General features: G+C 46.8%; 1 protein-coding gene across 7 annotated transcripts in view; it reads left to right on the top strand.

Annotated features, from left to right (window-relative positions):
* LOC135906106 (GTP-binding protein 2) overlaps nt 1-18869 on the top strand; it is a 133904-nt gene that overhangs the window by 49828 nt on the left and 65207 nt on the right. For all 7 annotated transcript variants that reach the window (XM_065437314.2, XM_065437315.2, XM_065437312.2 and 4 more), the window contains exon 6: nt 2442-2536. In XM_065437314.2, the coding sequence (XP_065293386.1) occupies nt 2442-2536 (95 nt within the window). The remainder of the gene's footprint in view (nt 1-2441; nt 2537-18869) is intronic.

Below are 18869 nucleotides of genomic sequence, written 5' to 3'. Positions count from 1 at the left end.
TAAGGACCACATGGGTATCTTGTGGGGATACGTGGCCATGTGGATTAGAAAAATATATATATTCGCAGGCTTTTTTTTTTTTTTGGTCGGCAAAAGGGCAACACAAGACCTAGGTCGCTATATACGCGGTTATTGGTAATTTCTCAAGATATTCCACAACCTTTGCATGGACACCTTATTGCACAAGTAAGGTAATAATTTTTAGTTCATTAAAACTAAATATTAGTTGTTTGTTCACAATGAAAAACAACAGCAACAACAACAACTCGGCTAGCATTAACATAAGCCTATCAACATTGAATGGGCACTGTTCACGGAAAGCCTTCAGTTATTTTTTTTCTTGACCCCATTTATTTGGCACATCAGGTATGTAAATTAATGGCAGTTCCTGAGAAACATACATATGGGTTTTCTCCGTAGCTTTATGTTACAGTCGGGTTTTTTGCTCGCCTTGCTGGCTTCCACAGAATTGATCTGCTGTAACCTGATAGTATTCTGCAAAGTCAAATAAGGAACACCTTTTCCTTGTATGCTTGTATTTCATTCATACTGACCTTTAGCGTATTTAGTGCTCCAAAATGGGCAGTTCATGCTCCAAACCTGCTCCAATGGTCTGAATTTTCTGCTCGCAGAGCTGCTCCAAAGCTTTTTTGGCGGTCAGAGGATCGGCCAACGTGAGACAATATGTCGCCAACGTGAGACGACCATGCATGCCGCTGACCCCAATAGAAAAAGGAACAGGCTAACCCCTTTGCGCCCGAGTAACCCCGCCATTAGGTGGTGTGAGCAGCGCAACACTCGCACCATCTCTCATACTAATCTGCCACCACACCGACCGCCACCGGCACTTAGCTACGTGGAGAAGCCAGATTACAGGAGACTTGAGAGCCATGTGGGGAAAACAAGATCATGTGTGAGAGTCGAGCGTCCCTACACCACGCATATACAGTTAAATTTCAAAATAACGAAGGCGGTGTAGTTGACAGTTTGCTATGCTATATTGATATTTTGTCACATTTAAATTTGAACTTTTATGTAAATAAGTATAGTCGCCAATGAGTTTTTCTTGTGCTGAAGAGCCCGCAACATTTTATGAATTATCGGGCAATCGGAAAAAGCAAATTTGAATGAGCAAACAAATCATTTTGTTGAATTTAATTGGCGATGACAGATACGATTTCATGCCGTGTCGGCAATATCTTCACAACAGTGGTACGAAGTGAAGCCAGCTGCGCTTTTGCATCCGCTCATTCATCACAGCTAATAGTGTCGCCCGTTGTGGGATGACGCTATCATGAAAAGTGCTGGCAGCAGGGATTGAATGCTTCTCTCGCTTGAACACATGCCTGAAAGTCAAAATTACGCAACCTCCAGTAATAAACACATAGAAAGTTGGCATGCATGATGCCATGTCATCGCAGCTCGCCCAATCTTTGCTCATGGGGCAGATTACCTCTAAAATAAGGTGCTTGGGCTACGTATGCGCTCAGCCAAGCAGACAGCCATGCCAAGCTATGGCGGCCGTGCTACAAAAGGAGACTTGTGCCAACGTGCACCCCCACTTCTTTCCCCTCCTTCCACACGCACTTGATTGCGTTGCTGCAAGCTCACTCCCCCCCTCTCCCCTTGCTCACGTGGGAAGACTGCACTCATCAAGCCACCATCCCTCTTGGCTCACCCTTGCGTGCTTTCCCTCACACCTAAAGCAAACTGCATGCAGGGTGCGATAGGATCTTATTGCACTTGGACTTTCTACAGAACATAACACTGCTCCACTTCTGCAGTGGCTCTTGGTCACACAGCGCATGATTTGAGGTGTGTTCGCAAGTAGCCAGTTATGACTCAACCATTTTTATTTTTGGGCCCCGGGCACCTTCTCTGTCTGAGCTCTCTTCTGCTGAGCACTTCATCGCCGCAGCAGATGCTCACAGGCCCGCAATGAGTTGGTTACATGGGACCTTTGCTCCTGCGACTTTATGTTCTCAAGCTTGGTGGACTGCTACCCGGCGAGCCCTAGCGCAGCAGCTGCGCATACTCAGATCGGTCTTGTGGTGAGCCTTTGCCCGTAAGTGCTGTGACTGCTTTACTGTGTTCCATCTTGAGTTAATAAACTTGCGTTTGTTGGCGATCTGATGCTGGGGTCTTCTCTGCTCCATGTCGGAGAGTCGATGAACTCTGCCTTTGTTGCGTTACGAAGTGGAGGGGCGTCGTGCCCTTTCTTCATTGTCGCTCATAGGGTAAGCCGTGTGCAAATCCATCTCCACAGTTTTCAGAGCTTTCTGTGTGGCATGTAGTTCAGCTGTGGAACTGTGTGTAAAGTAAATCATTGACATTTTGTGCAGTGATTTGTCTATTGTCTACCGCATTTTTTCAGGCTGTTGAACACAGCAGCAAGTGGTTAATGTTCATGCATAGAGAGAGTCCCTTGTATTGGTGTGCAGGTCACAGTCCACACTTTGTCATGATGGTTGTAAATGCTGCAAGCGGGCTGACTGGCACAGGCCGTGACCACCTTTTGCTTGCCCTGGCTCTTCAGGTGAGTGCCACTCCTTCTGGAGGTGCAGTAATAAATGTGGTTGCCAGTGCACTAGGCCTGGCAGCTGCTGGAGACCGCTCAAGAGAAAGTTAGTGAGCGGTGGGGATGCCCAAAAGGGCAGGCAAAATACTTCAATCAAGGAATGTATTTAAATATTTGGCTTTTTTGAATAGAGGTACACTTGGAACATTCTACTAGGAGGTGGCTTATTTTGTTAAATCACTGGTGAGAAAAATGTGTCCGAGAACTGGTCATCATGATTGATTATAATACTACTTGCATTATGAAATGACAGCAAAGTGACCTGCATATTTAGCCAATCAACTTCAGTATAGGACTTTGTGCTTATTGCTTTTTGTTCCATATAAAAAAAAGTTAACTAAATTTAGGGGTTTTATGTGCCTAAACCACAATATGATTATGAGGCATGCCGTAGTGATGGACTCCGGATTAATTTTGATTACTTGGGGTTCTTTAATGTGCACCCAATGCACGGTATACGGGCATTTTTGCAATTCGCCCCCATAGAAATGCAGCCGCGGCGGCCAGGATTTGATCCTGTGCCTTTGAGCTTAGCAGCGTAATGCCATAGCCACTTCACCACCACAAGGAGTAGTATTCCATCTTAAATTTCGAATCAAAATTTGTTGTGCTTGAACTCCCTAAAACATCATTATTTACTGAGAAGAAGACAAGGAGCCAAGGGGCCTGATTTTCGTTAGTCACAACCATATGAAGCCAACAGGTAATAACGCCAAGGAAAGCACAGGGGAAATTATTCATATTAATCAAGATGTGGAAATGATAAAATAAGGAAATGAAAGTGGCCGAAAAAACATCTTGCCCTCGGTGGGAGCCATACCCAGATTTTTTGCATTACGCATGTGATGCTCTACCAATTGAGCTAAGGCTGTTCCCACATTCACATGTCTTGATATTTATGTAGGTGTACAACATCTGACCCTTGGAGTGTTGCCAAAGCCATTCATGGTTGTCAGGACATGTGGGGGTCAGTGAAGTGTGCACCAATTTCGCTCATGTGTCTCAAACTGGTTATGCCGGCTGACGCCATAAGTGCCGACAATGCTTGATTGCCGCGAAGACATATCGGAGATAAGCTGAGGATGCGCTTGGACTTGTAGGACGAAACTCTCAAGAAAAATAAATAAAACAAAATGGTGGATGATTCAGTGTTAGAACACACTGGTAAAGAGTTTAAGAAATTAGAATGAGTGCACTTGCAATAATACAGCCACCTGATATATATGAGCCCCCAAAAGTGCATCTGCTATGCTGATTATAATGCATTAATATAGAATCAACAGGAAAGCTGGCAAGTGATGTGACGATGTGGGGGTCAAACCGGCTCTGAGAGGTGGAAGATAAACCTAGCTGTAGTTTCTGTATAGGCTGGATGTTCTCATTTCTTCTCTTGGCGAACAAAGCAAGCAAGGATGCCATTTGTTGATAAGAAAGAAATGGTACAGCAAACTCTTCTTTGAAGCTACTAAAATTGAAAGTGCAGGTTACTACATTAACTTTTCAGTAGCTTATCTTATTTCCAATCAGAGCTATGGGTATGATACATGACTCACTACTGCAAGAATTCATATCAAAATACACTTTCAAAAAAGCTTCAGTGCAAACAAACCCTCAAAACTTGTGACAGGCAAATGGAGAACTTTGCAAGTCTGAAGAAGAAGGTTGGCAGGCTGAAAAGCCTCGTTGCCATCACGAGGCTAGTGCCCAGTTCGCTCTCTGGCTGTGCCCCAACTGCTGGTGCTGCGTTTGTCGCTCCTGCTCTACGACCTGAATAAACCCCCTTTACAATTGGTGGAGCTGCTGGGTACAACAGGAAATCTGGAACTTCACACTTGGACACTGCAGCCCTTCTTCATTATGCCGGAACAAGGACCACCACAACCACAACCCGCTGCCCTGGCTCGTTGCGTCAACGCGACCCACCCACCTTCAGCGGTACCGAAGACCATGACGTAGATGACTGGCTCACTGACTACGACCGAGTGAGAATCCACAACCACTGGGACGACACCAAAAAACTGAATTACCTGTCATTTTATTTGAGCGGTGTCGCCAGCGTGTGGCACCGCAACCACGAATGTGATCTCACGATGTTGACGGCCTGAAAAACTTACCTGATGGAGGTACTCGAGTGCCCCGCCGTTCGCAAGCTTCGCGCCAAGCAACGTTTATGTCATCGTGCGCAACAGTGCAGGGAGTCATTTACCAGTTATGTGGAAGATTTTGTCGACCTCTGTAGCCGCGTTGAGATCACGATGGCTGATGCTGAAAAGATGCGCCATATCTTAAAAGGCATTGAAGACGATGCCTTCCAAATGCTGTTGGCGAAAAATCCGGCGACAGTCTCTGAACTCGTCAGTCTCTGTTAAAGTTTCGAGAAACTACTCAAACAATGCATAGCCACCTGCCAATCTCCTTCTAAGGCCACTTCAATGTCAAGCTTGGCTTTTGCCCCTGATAACACTTCGCTGCTGCTACAGATCAAGGAGTTTGTCTTTGAAGAGGTGGCTTGTCAGCTTTCTCTGATTCCACTTACACATGGCCAGTCGAGTTCTCCGTTGGTGCCCGCTCTCCAATATGTCATCAAGGAGCAGGTAGCTGACCGCATTTCACCTTCTCTCCAGCAGGCTCTGAGTGTTGCTATGAGGCCTGCACCACAGACCTACAGTCCCCCTCGCCCGCCTTTGCACCCGCCCGTATCCCCTCCTGCCCGGCCAGTGGTGCAGTATGCATGACCTCAAGACCATTGGCGCATGGAAGAGAATCGTCCGATTTGTTTTTATTGTGGCCGTGCTGGACACGTAGCACGTCACTGTCGCCTCCTTACACCGAACGTCCTCAACAATGTGCGTCCATATGCGCCACGTTTCCAACAACGCCGCAACTATTCGGACACATTTGAATCTCCTGCCGTCGAGACCGCATTCTCCGCTCGCCGTTCACCTTCTCTTGGCCGCCGCTCCCTTTCCCCTATGCACCATCGGCGGAGCCCTTTGCGCCAGGAAAACTAAATATCACAGTTCTGGAGGCGAGAACTGCGGTGTCAGCGAAATGTATAAGGCCTCACACTTCCCCAAAAAATGTTATTGAAGTCACAATAGAAGGAACATTGACGGTAGCACTTGTTGACCCCGGCGCTGCACTTTTTGCAATAGATTCCTGTATTTGCTGCAAGATAGGAAAAGTGACGATGCCGCTTTCTGAACTGTCCCTTTAGACTGCCAACACGCAGCACATTGAGCCATCCGGCGCCTCACCTATCGCGTCATCATTCAGGAGGTGCTTTATATTGTAGAATACATCATGTTGCCATCACGTTCACACAACGTCATAGTAGGTTAGGACTTTCTCTCCACACATCATGTGATCATTGACTACGCCCACGCTAAAATCGAGCTGTTTCAGTTTTCGACCGATATTATCACTGACCACAAGGGCCCTTGTCACAGAATCGCCGTTTCAGAAAACACCATTATACCTGCCTGGTCTTCCGCTCGTGTCAGTATCTCTTATGACTCTGTAGATGACAGCACAGTACTCTTCGCTTTATCTGAGCTCTTAGTTTGTCGCCGTTTACTACCACTGCCATTTGCTGTCCTCAAGTTCAAAACTGGCGCATCCCTCATGCACGTGTCAAACCCATCAGCCGAACCAATTACTTCGCACCGCTGTGAAAGCCTTGGCAGAGCAGAGCCAGTGGCCTCACCTTCAATATTTGACATGATGGACGACACCACTGCTGCATTCTTTTACGCCAGCTATTGCCAGTGCCCTTACGACGACGCAGCGCAACGAACTTCTTCATTTGTTCGAAGGCTTCTCTTCATCTTTGGCTGCCAAGCAACATCACTCGGCCGCACGACAACTCTTTTGCATGCTATTGACAATGGGAGCCATGCACCCATTCGACAGCGTCCCTACCGTGTATCGGCAACTGAAAGATGCATTATCGATGACCAGGTGCACAATATGGTCAAACATGGTGTCATCCAGCCTTCTAGTTGTCCCTGGGCATGACCAATCGTCCTAGTTAAAAAAAAAAGACAGCACCATACGATTTGGCGTTGATAAATGAAGGCTTAACAAGATTACTCGAAAGGATGTATACCCATTGCCACGTATCAATGGCGCACTTGACTGTTTGCAAGGAGCAGAGTTTTTTGCCTCCTTAGATCTCCGTTCTGGCTACTGGCAGGTGCCCATGACTGACGCTGACTGTTCTAAAACCATGTTTGTAACATTAGACGACTTCTGATTCACTGTAATGCTGTTCGGTCTGTGCAACATGCCTGTCGCCTTTAAATACATGATGGACAACATCCTGCATAGCCTGAAGTGGCATACTTGTCTCTGCTACCTCGACGACGTTGTCTTTTCCCCTGCTTTTCTGCTCCATCTTCACTGTTTACTTCAAGTTTTGACCTGTCTCCAGAATGCTGGTCTTGAACTTAACTTAAAGAAGTGTTTATTTGCAGTTCGAAAACTGACTATATTAGGCCACATTGTCTCCAAAGAAGGCATTCTTCTTGATCCTGCAGAACTTCGCACCGTATCCGAATTCCCGAAGCCCACTAACTTGAAAGCACTGCGCAGTTTCATTGGCCGATGGTCCTATTTTCGACGTTTCGTTTGCAATTTCGCTACTGTGATTGCACCACTAAACCATTTCTCCAAGGCGACAATGAACTTTCTACCTGGTCGGAAGCCTCTGATGATGCCTTTACTACTCTTCGTTGCCTCCTCATGTCTCTGCCCATCTTGTGCCATTTTGATCTAAGCGCACCTACCGAACTTCACACTGACACCAGTGGTGTCAGCCTTGGTGCTGTGCTCGCACAACCTAAGAACACTAATGCTAAATACATGGTCGCTTATGCCAGTTGTGCCCTCAGAAAACCTGAGGCCAATTACTCAGTAACAGAAAAAGAGTGCCTGAGTATCGTATGGGCTTTTCAGAAATTTGGCCCATATCTCTACAGTTGACCTTTTGACATGGTCATGAATCATCATACTTTTTGATAGTTGTCTAACCTCAAAGACCTGTCGGGCTGCCTTGCTCAGTGGGCCCTCCGAATCCAGGAATATGATATCCATGTCGTCTATCCCTCTGGACACAGACACTCCGACACCGATGCCCTCTCGCGCTTCCCAGTTACTTCAGACGCCTGTACTTCTACCTACAGACATGATATTTCACCACTTGACATCCTGGATATGGCCTCGGAGCAACGAAAAGACCAGTGGATCGTCATGGTATTGGATTTTTTGTCAAATCCTCTGGCAGCTTCGGCACATCGAGCATTATGCTGACAGGCACAGCATTTCACCATCTGAGGTGGACTTTTATACCTACCACAATGACGGCTGCACATGGCTCTTAGTAGTGCCCCACCACCTTTGATTATGATTTATGCTCCGCTTTTCACTCTGATCTGCCCTGATCCGTGGATGTACAACTTTGTCCACAAATACGTACGCTCCTGCATTGCCTGCCAACAACGCAAATACGTCCCACATCTCTTCACTGCACCTCTCCAGCCACTTCCCTGCCCAGCTCAGCCATTTGACTGTGGCAGCATTGATTTATACGGGCCTCTTCCATCTACTGGCGCTGGCAACTGATCGATTGTTGTCGCCGTAGATCATTTGACACGATATGCTGAAACCACCGCCTTGCCTGCCGCATCAGCAAAAGATGTCGCCTCGTTCATTCATGAGGTCCGCCATGGCGCACCTCATGAACTGCTGAGCGATCAGAGTCGCGTATTCCTCTCGGACATCCTGCAGTCACTCCTATCTGAATGCCAAGTTGTTCACTGCGCTACTTCTGCTTATGATCCACAGAACTATTCAATAGAACTCTTGGTGACATTCTATCAATGTATGTTTCATCTGACCGCTTGAACTGGGATCTTGTACTTCCATTCATCACATATGTATGTAACACTGCCTCTCAAGCCACTAATAGATTCTTACCATTCTTTCTGCTTTACGGCCACCATCACTCCAGCACCATTGATATGGTTCTCTTGTACCAGCTGGACCCTCCTGAATGCTCACCTGTTTCTACGGTCGCTCAGTATGCGGAGAAATGCCGACAAGTGGCCTGTTCTTTGATGTCTGCTCAACAGTGCCGCCAAAAAGAGCATCATAACCTCAGCCCACCCCCTCAGTCCTTCCTTATCGACTCACTCGTGTGGCTGTGGGTCCCACCTGTTGCTGCTCCTCCTGGCCTTTCATCCAAGCTCCTCCTGAAGTACCACGGGCCTTACCATGTGGTTGTGCAACCATCACCAGTTAATTACATGGTCAAACCTATATCGCCATCTCCCGATCTGTGTCATTGGGGGCGAGAGTCTGTGCACACTGACCAGCTGAAGCCGTATCACAATCCCCTCACCTCTACCTAGGTCACCAGGATGGCTACTCTTCAATTCCGGGGGTGATCGTGACGAAGATCAGCAGGCTGAAAAGCCCCGTTGCCATCGTGTGGCTCATACCCAGTTTGCTCTCTGGCTACGCCCTACCTGCTGGTGCCTCGTTTGCTGCTGATGCTCTACGACCCAAATAAACGGCCTTTATGCAAGGAACTTTGCAAAGGTGGAATTCCCATCAAATCCGCATATGATAAGCAGAACTGATCACCCTGCTCCCAGTGATAACTGGGGGTCTGTCTCACTATGATAAATAAATATGTTTTCTGGTCTGTTAAAAGGGCCCTGAATCACCCCTTGGGCTTGGTGAAAAAAACACAGTTTGCACATAGCATATGCTGCTGTGAACATCTCGGCAAAGTTTTGCGGCCTTGCACAGCATGCGAAGCTCACAAATGGAGCGTGAAGTCACAATTTTCTCTCAAACACTCACTTTTCAACACAAACTGCTTGTCACTCTTTTCTGGAAGCTTTATTTCGTAATATAGTAGATTTCAATGTGTGGCTGCTATTAGCCAATAGCTGACATCAATCAAAAAGGGTGTTTCGATTAGTGGACTTCTTTCTACTGTTACTGTGTATACAGTCAACATCCAATTTTCGGACTCCTAGGGACCGTGAAAACGCCCGAAAATATTAATGCATGCTTTTTACTTCCCCCAAGGGCTCAATTCGCCACAGGCACGTCCGAAATAGCTCTGAAGGCCTGCCAGTACACTTATTAGACGTATCGGTGCTCATAATGTGACAGGAGACAGCGGGTGCATGCGTGTGAAATGGAACGAAATGAAACGAAAGGAATACATAATGTGTCTCGCGACAATTGCCCCCTTCCTAATCTTGGTATGCTTCATTGCAATACTTCGCGTATGCTTCTCCGCGTAACATTTCTGTATTGAGATGAAGCTGACTTTCTGAAACCGGCATTATGCAACTTTTCGTGCTTTCGAGCTTTGAAGCCATTGGCGGGGATTTCAAAGGTGGAGTCAGCGCGATTTCTGACAGCAGCAAATTCTTTCAATGAAAAACATGGCACCGAGCAGCAAGAAGCCTGGTAGCGAATGTACATTTGACGACTGATTTTCCGGACACCTTATTTTTGTGAAATGCCCGATAATGCGGATGGCTTCGTGGCACCGCCACTTGCCCCATAGAGTCATTGTATAAGAACGTCTGTAATTTTAGACGCAACAACCCTTCACTGTCCGATTTTCCGGACATTTTGCCAGGACCACAGGTCCGAAACGGCATTAATCAAAGCCAACACCGCCCTTTTGATTATCTCGAAGACTCAAATCAGTGCTCTCGCACATAGATCTGCTAGCAGCCATAGCCACCACCGCGGCAACGCTAGGCTTAGCTACTTTGACGTTCGCTGTTAAGGTTCTTGCCATTCCGTGCTGTGTTTTTCATTGAAAGAATTCACCGCTGTCAGAAATGGCGCTGACTCCACCTTTGCAATCCCTGCCAATGGCTTTGAAGCTCGAAAGCACGGAAAGTTGCATAATGCCAGTTTCCCAAAGTCAGCTTCGCCTCACTACAGCAATGTTAAGCGGAATAGCATATGTGAAGTATTGCGGTGAAGCATACCAAGATTAGGAAGTGGAAATTGGCGTGGGACACAGTAAGCATTCCATAATTATACATGCGTTCACCCGCCATCTCCTGTCACAGTACGAGCACCAATATGTCTAACATGTGTACTGGCAGGCCTTCAGAGCGTTTTGGAAGTGCCTGTGAAAATTAGAGCCCTTAAAGGCAGTAAAAAACACGCCTACATTATACTAATCCACAAAAAGGGAGACATTGAAGAACTGAAAAAATAGGCCTATTAGCTTACTCCCAGTATTATATAAGATATTTACCAAAGTAATCTCCAATGGGATAAGAGCAACACTGGACTTTAGTCAACCAAGGAAACAGGTGGGCTTCAGGAAAGGATTCTCTACGATGGATGACATCCATGTCATTAATCAGGTTATCGAGAAATCCGCAGAGTACAATAAGCCCCTCTATATGGCTTTCATAGATTACAAAAAAGCATTTGATTCAGTAGAGATACCAGCAGTCATAGAGGCATTGTGTACTCAAGAAGTACAGACCACCTACTTAAATACCTTGGAAAATATCTACAGAAATTCCACAGCCACCTTAATTCTACAGGAGAAAAGTAGGAAGATACCTATAAAAAAAAGGAGTCAGACAAGGAAACACAATCTCTCCAATGCTATTCACTGCATGCTTGGAAGAAATATTCAAGCTATTAGACTGGTAAGGTTTAGGACTAACGATTGATGGTGAATACCTCAGCAACCTTCGGTTTGCTGATGACATTGTTCCATTCAGCAACATTGCAGAAGAGTTACAACAAATGATTGAGGACCTTAACAGAGAGAGTGTAAGAGGGGGGCTGAAGATTAATATGCAGTAGACAAAGATAATGATGAATAACAGGGCAAGGGAACCAGAATTCAGGATCGCCAGTCAGCCTCTAGAGTCTGTGAAGGAGTATGTTTACCTAGGTCAACTAATCACAGGGAACCCTGACCATGAGAAGGAAATTCACAGAAGAATAAAAATGGGTTGGATTGCATATGGCAGATATTGTGAGCTCCTGACTGGAAGCTTACCATTATCATTGAAAAGGAAGGTGTACAATCAGTGCATTTTACTGGTGCTGACATATGGGGCAGAGACTTGGAGACTGACAAAGAAGCTTGAGAACAAGTTGACTGCCAAAGAGCGATGGAACGAATAATGCTAGGCATAACTTTAAGAAACAGAAAGAGAGCAGTTTGGATCGGAGAGCAAACGGGTATAGACGACATTCTGATTGACATGAAGAGAAAAAAAATGGTGCTGGGCAGGTCATGTAATGCGTAGAGTAGATAACTGTTGGACCATTAGGGTGATAGAATGGGTACCAAAAAAAGAGAAGCGCAGTAGAGGATGACAGAATACTAGGTGGTGCAACGAAATTAGGAAATTTGTGGGTGCCAGTTGGAATTGGTTGGCGCAGGACAGGGGCAATTGGAGTTCATGAGGAGAGGCCTTTGTCCTGTAGTGGACATAAAATATGATGATGATGATGATGATATTTTTTTCTCACTGCCTGATTTGATTTTTCGAATGTTTTCATGGCCCCTAGGGAGTACGAAAAATTGGAAGTTGACGTTGCAACTGACCAAGAGAATGCTTAAATGGTCCATGGGGCGAACGCATGGCGGAACGCACGGCGGAATGAGGACAACAACAGAAATGACCGTTGCATTGCGGAATGATCGGAAAGAGAACTGTGCCGCCTCTTCTTTGAAGGAGCTTGAGCTCTCAAAAAGCAGTGTTGGCTGAGGCAAAGATGCAGGTGACCCTCATCCAATCCAACATAAACTTTTGAAAGTAGTGAAACACAAAACAGAGGCTTTGTGCATGGACTAAGAGTATGTGAGGACAGTTTAGGTTGACTTTCCAACTACTGGGAATATCTCAGTTGGGACAAAGTTCGAGCCTAATACCGATGATCTTGCTATCACTTGACAGAAATAGCTCATTTTCGAAAATATTTGCTTCTGTATGCATTTCTGTTTATTCGTATTTGAAAACATTCTACACGATTTACAATGAGCTTAATCATTTTTCTTTTTTGAAGATATTTTATTTGCTGTGCATTTTACTATCCCTTACCTTCAGTTTTCTTTTTTGAATAAAGTAAACACTACTCCTTACAATTCAAACTGGATTAAGTTTTTATTATTATTACTATCATTATTATTTTAAATACTTACTTGAGAGTTACAGCATTGGGCATTGGGGTGTTCAGCCTGTCTTGACATAAAATAAAGTTCCGTGTCGCTCAACGAAAACCTGGAAAACATAGAGAATTTGAAAATGTCAATTTGGTATACACCTTGTGCATGGCTTCAACTAAGTCAATGATAAAGCGTAAAAAAAACAGAAGACAAAATTTCTCATAATATTAATACAGTCCTAGGACATAAAGCACTCCTTGATTGTATGTTCAATAGTTTATCCCAGTTGCAGCTAAGCAGGGAAGCTTCCTCCACGTGCTCCAACCCATGCAATGGTATGTGACCCTCTCAATCAAGGCGCAGCATGTTGTGTGCGTAGAGTGCAAGATGGTAGTGGTGAGGTGGCAGTGTTAGAATGTGGCCAGTTTGGCACACTGCCAGGAAACCAACACCACACAGGAGTGTTTTATTTGCTGTATTGGGTGGGTTATTGGCAGCATCTTGTGCCGCCAGGTTCTGGCTTAATTGGTTCAAAATTATCAGCAAATCTTTTTCATGAACTAAGAAGAGACCTATTATATTCATTTATAAAATATTTTTGCTTCAATGAAAGAAAATTTTAGATATACAGCTAGACCTCAATATAACGAAGTAGGTAAAATCGGTAATTTACTTCTTTATATCGAAATTTCATTGGATTGAAATTCCACCTTTTATGCAAGTATGTACAGTTGTCGATCAATTTTTCTTACAAGAAAAGGGGCCGCAGAATTTTCAGAATTATCGGGCAATCGAAAAAAGCTAATTTCAATGAGAAAACAATTTATTTTGATCAATTTGGGAGTCAGCAATGAATGATGAGGTTTCATGCCACGTCTAAAATATCTTCACATCAGCGGTACGAATTACCAGCCACACTTTCGCTTGCACTCTGCCCTCGCAGCTGATAGCGTCACACGCACTGGGACAATGCTATCATGAAAAGCGCTGGCAGTGGGGAGCGAAGGTCTGCCTCTCGCTCCAATGAGTCACCAAAACTCAAGATTGCTAACAAGCAGCTAACATGATGCCATGCCATCTCGGCTTGCCTACGCCTCACACACATGGCAGATTACCTCTAAAGCAGGGTGTGTGGCTGTGTGTGCATTCAGCCGCGCTTACAGGCATGCCCAGCCACGGACGAGACGTGCGGCAGAAATCGCGAAGCAAGTGCCAACTTACCCCCATCCCTTGCCCGCGCTCCCTTCTGCCTTTTTCCCTTTGCTCGCACGGGAAAGTGGCACATGGAAGCCACAATCTTTCTTGTCTCACCCTTGCCCACTTTCACTCACACCTAAAGCACAAAGTGCGCAGGCGGCGAAAGGATCTTATCGTACTTGGACTTTATACGGAACATGATGCGGCTCCAGTGCGACGTTCGCTTTTGTCGCGCCACGCACAAGTTCAGAGGTATGTTTGCAAGCCGACGCTTGTAATTCAATCCTTTGGCCATCAGCATCCACGGAAGTTTCCATTTATTGTCTCGGCATTCCTTTGTGGTGGAAACAAAATTTTGTTACATTGAAATCGCATACAAACACACTTTGTTATGTTGAGGTTCTAAATACATGGTGTTCTATGGACAATAGGTTATCACAAGTTAAACACTTCGTTATATCGAGAATTTTGTGTTATTGGAGTTCGTTATATCGAGGCTTAACTGTATTGGTTTCTATGAAAATTTCAAAGAGAAGTATGATTCCCTTTATTATCACACTATTACTGCACAATATTATCGGGCCAGGGCCGATAATATTGTCACAGTCGGTAATGTTGGAAGAGGATGCTGATGGTGGTCAAGCAGACGATGAAGAGTTTAGTATTATCGCTGCTCTACGCTTGTTGGCTCAGCCATTAAAAGCCATCTGTAAATAGACGCACGCTTCTTCCTTCCCGTAACATAATTGGTGGAAGTGCTGGGTAATCACTTGCGCAAGACGGAGCTCTGCAGTGGATGTAACCTGGCCGCCGTGTCATCCGAAGTAGAGAGTTCAACCATAGCCATGTTGTCGCCGCCAATGGTCATCCTGGCCCAGCCTCGTGTCCCTGGCATGTTTTCCGGCATTGGCAACGTTGACGTCGATGACTGGTTACAGAATCACGAATGGGTCAGCTGACACAACAGGTGGGATAACATGCTTATGCTGGCTAATATAATATTCTACCTCAAGAAAACAGCACGGGTCTGGTTCGAAACACACGAAGAAGAGATTACGAGTTGGGACCAGTGCAAACAGAAGCTTAGAGATTTGTTCGGCAAGCCCGTCGGTTGCCAACATGCTGCGAAGAAGGACCTTGGGACCCGTGTACAGACGCCCACTGAATCTTACGTGCCGTATATCCAGGACATCCTCGCTCTTTGCCGCAAAGTGGACAACAATATGGCAGAGGCAGGCAACGTCAGCCACGTTTTAAAAGGCATCGCGGACGACGCATTTAACCTGCTTGTTTACAAGAACATAACAATAACGAATGTTGTCGCTTTGAAGACGCGAAGAGTCACTGCATAGTTCAACAGTTTACGCGTCTACTTAATACTGCAGCTTCATCAATGTGTGAAGACATTTGACCACCGCATGAGCCCACCTCCTGCGAGAGCGTCGTACGTATCATTCAGCGAGAAATCAAAGCAGCATCTCCTGCCACGCCAGTGACGCAGTGCTTTGACGATTCCCAGCCCCTTGTGTCACTCATTCAGTCGATCATTCAAGAACTTGCCAATGTGGGTCTTCCATCCATCTGCTCCGCCAGCCGTCTTGACTTTACTTCGTCTGCTGCCTCTGCCCATGTTCACCAGAGCCCATACGGTCCATATGCAAGCTATCGCAATCCAGCTGGATGGTGCACATATGACAATAGACCCATCTGCTTTTACTGTGGACGTGTGGGCCACATCTCTCGCCACTGTCGAAGTACCTGGCCAGCCCACTCTTGACCAAGCTTTCCCGCCTACCGCCGCTCTCCACTGAATCCTCGCCCGCCATCACTCTCCACCGAGGTTGGAGATGCACCTGACAACGCTCGAGCCACCGCGACCAGCGGCTCGCCATCACCACATAGTCGCCGCTCCCGTTCTCCCCAGCTGCGTCGCTCTCCATCCCCAGCTTACCGTCACCGTTCTCCAACGGGAAACTAACTGGGGCAGTTCCTGGAGGTGACGCTGCTCTAGAACACTGGTCTAAAATTCCTCTGCTGACCCTGCCTGCCAATCGGAACCTGCTGGACGTGGACGTGGATGGTTTGCCTGTTACAGCACTCATCGACACTGGAGCCCAAATTTCCATCATGAGTGCGGAGCTTCGAACGCGCTTGAAGAAAGTCCTTACTCCTACTCCGACTCGACTGCTCCAGGTCGCCGATGGTGGAACTCCGGCTGTGCTTGGAATGTGTACTGCTCGTGTCAGTGTCGCCGATTGCCACACGTCTGTTTTGTTTAGTGTGCTCGAACGTTGCCCTCACAATGTGATCCTTGGATTCGACTTTTTGGCCGCCCATTCTGCTCTGATTGACTGTTCCGCCGGTGTTGTACAACTTGACCTACCCCTACCTGTTCCCATTGACCTTCCTGATCAAGCTCCGACTCAGCTTTGTTCCGTGGATTTTATACGTCTGCCATCTCTTGCAGCAACCTGCATCCCTGTTTTAGCCTGCCCACCTGTACCTGACGGAGACTATGTCCTTACTCCCGCGACTTCAGTCCTACTTTCTCACAATTTCTCCTTCTCTCACAACATCGTTTCTGTTGCGGACAGTCAGACATGTCTTCTCATCCTAAATTTCGGACAGTGCCCGCAAGTACTTTCTCGAGGCATGTCTCTTGCCATGTTGTCACCGACGCACGAGTGCCACATTTCTGCTCTATCTGTTGCGCCGTTTTCGACCAATGCTCATTCTGCACCTCCTGTATCAGCCCCGACCGACGACTTTACAAAGATGATTGCACCGGACGTCTCAATCCAACAAACCGCAAAGCTCCATGGCCTCCTCGAGTCCTACTCCGACATTTTCAACCTGAACGATCACCCTTTGTGTCAAACTGTGGTCGTGAAGCATCGTATAAATACTGGCGAAGCAGCATCTGTTCGCCGACGCTCATACCGGGTGTCACCCTCCGCGTGACAAGTTTTTCAGAGCGAGGTTGACAAGATGCTTGCCAAAGGGATTATTGAACACTCTTCCAGCCCGTGAGCGTCCCCTGTTGCTCTCGTAAAAAAAGAAGGATAAAAGCTCGTGATTCTGCATTGACTATCGTCATCTAAACACGATTACCAAGAAAGATGTATATCCACTTCCCCGCATTGACGATGCTCTGGATTGTCTCCACGGTGCCACTTATTTTTCATCTATAGACCTTCGCTCTGGGTATTGGCAAATTGCCATAGATGAAATGGACCGTGAAAGGACCGCATTTGTCACACCAGACGGCCTATATCAGTTTCGGGTAATGCCTTTTGGTTTGTGCAATGCCCTGGCGACCTTTGAACGGATGATGGATATGCTCTTGCGTAGTTTGAAATGGCCCATCTGTTTGTGCTACTTGGATGACGTCATCGTATTCTCTTCAACTTTTGCGACTCATCTTGAAAGACTTTCATCTGTTCTTTCTGTTTTTCGCACCGCAGTCTTGCAGCTCAACTCGTCCAAGTTCCACTTCGGTCACCGCCAAATAACCATGCTCGGACACCTCATCGATTCTTCAGGCATTTGCCCCGACCCCGCTAAAGTTCATGCTGTGCAGAATTTCCCCGTACCAACTTGTGACAAAGATGTTCACAGCTTTACTGGACTTTGCTCTTACTTCCGCAGGTTTGTGGAAAATTTCGCCCATGTTGCCCGTCCCCTGACTGACCTCCTGAAGAAGGATGTTCCTTTCTGTTGGGGCTCTGAACAAGCGTCTGCTTTCTCGCAGCTCATCACGCCGCTCACCACACCTCTTGTTCTCGCCAAATTTGACGCCTCCGCTCCGACAGAAATCCGCACTGACGCCAGTGGCTATGGCATTGGCGCAGTTTTAGCTCAATGCCAATGTAGGCACGACCGCATTATTGCCTACGCCAGCCGTCTCTTCTCTCCTGCTCAGCACAATTACTGAATTACTGAGCGCGAGTGTCTCGCCCTCATTTGGGCAGTGGGCAAGTTCCGACCCTACATATATGGTCGACCATTTACAGTTACAACCGACCACCACGCCCTTTGTTGGCTTTCTTCCCTCAAGGATCCCACCGGACGCCTTGGTCGCTGGGCCTTACGGCTGCAGGAATACACATACATTGTGGTCTACAAGTCATCTACATCAGGACGCTGACTGCCTGTCTCGTCATCCCGTCGATGTACCGGATGGTTTAGTGGATGTCGCACCGATCTGCATTATTTCGCTCTCTGCCTTGCAAGACATTGGCGCTGAACAACGACGCGATGAGTCGTTGCGCGCCATTATTGCACGCCTGCTCTCTGATCCGTCTGACCCATCCCTTCTCGTTCGTACTGCAAAATGGCATCCTATATCGCCGCAACATGCACCCCGATGGGCCCGAGCTCCTAACCGTCATTCCGTCTCATCTGCGACAGATTGTACTGCAGCAACTGCATGACGTTCCCACCGCTGGACACCTTGGCATCACGCAGACCTATGACTGAATTCGGCAACGGTTTTTCTTGCCCCGTCTCAACCGCTCCGTCCGGCGCTATGTTGCCGCGTGTGAGTCGTGTCAACGCTGGAAAAGACCAACTGTGCCTCCTGCTGGACTGCTGCAGCCTTTGGATATATTGGCTGACCATTTTTTTTGCGTTGGCGTTGATCTCCTCGGACCATTCCCTATAATGACGGAAATAGGTGGATTGCCGTCGCTACGAACTATACAACTCGCTGCGCCATTACTAGAGCCCTACCGACCAGCTGCGCTGCAGACGTCGCTGATTTCTTGCTTTACGACATTATCTTGCACCACAGTGCACCTCGCCAACTTCTCACCGGTCGCGGCAGATACATTCTTGCCAAAGTCATAGACGACCTACTTCGGTCATGTGCTACTAAACACAAACTTACTACCACTTACCAACCTCAAACTAACG

This window comes from Dermacentor albipictus, chromosome 9 (genome assembly GCF_038994185.2).
Source record: "Dermacentor albipictus isolate Rhodes 1998 colony chromosome 9, USDA_Dalb.pri_finalv2, whole genome shotgun sequence".
NCBI classification, from domain to species: domain Eukaryota; kingdom Metazoa; phylum Arthropoda; class Arachnida; order Ixodida; family Ixodidae; genus Dermacentor; species Dermacentor albipictus.
Note: the sequence above shows the minus strand (reverse complement) of the source record. Positions and strands in the feature narration are given on the sequence as shown.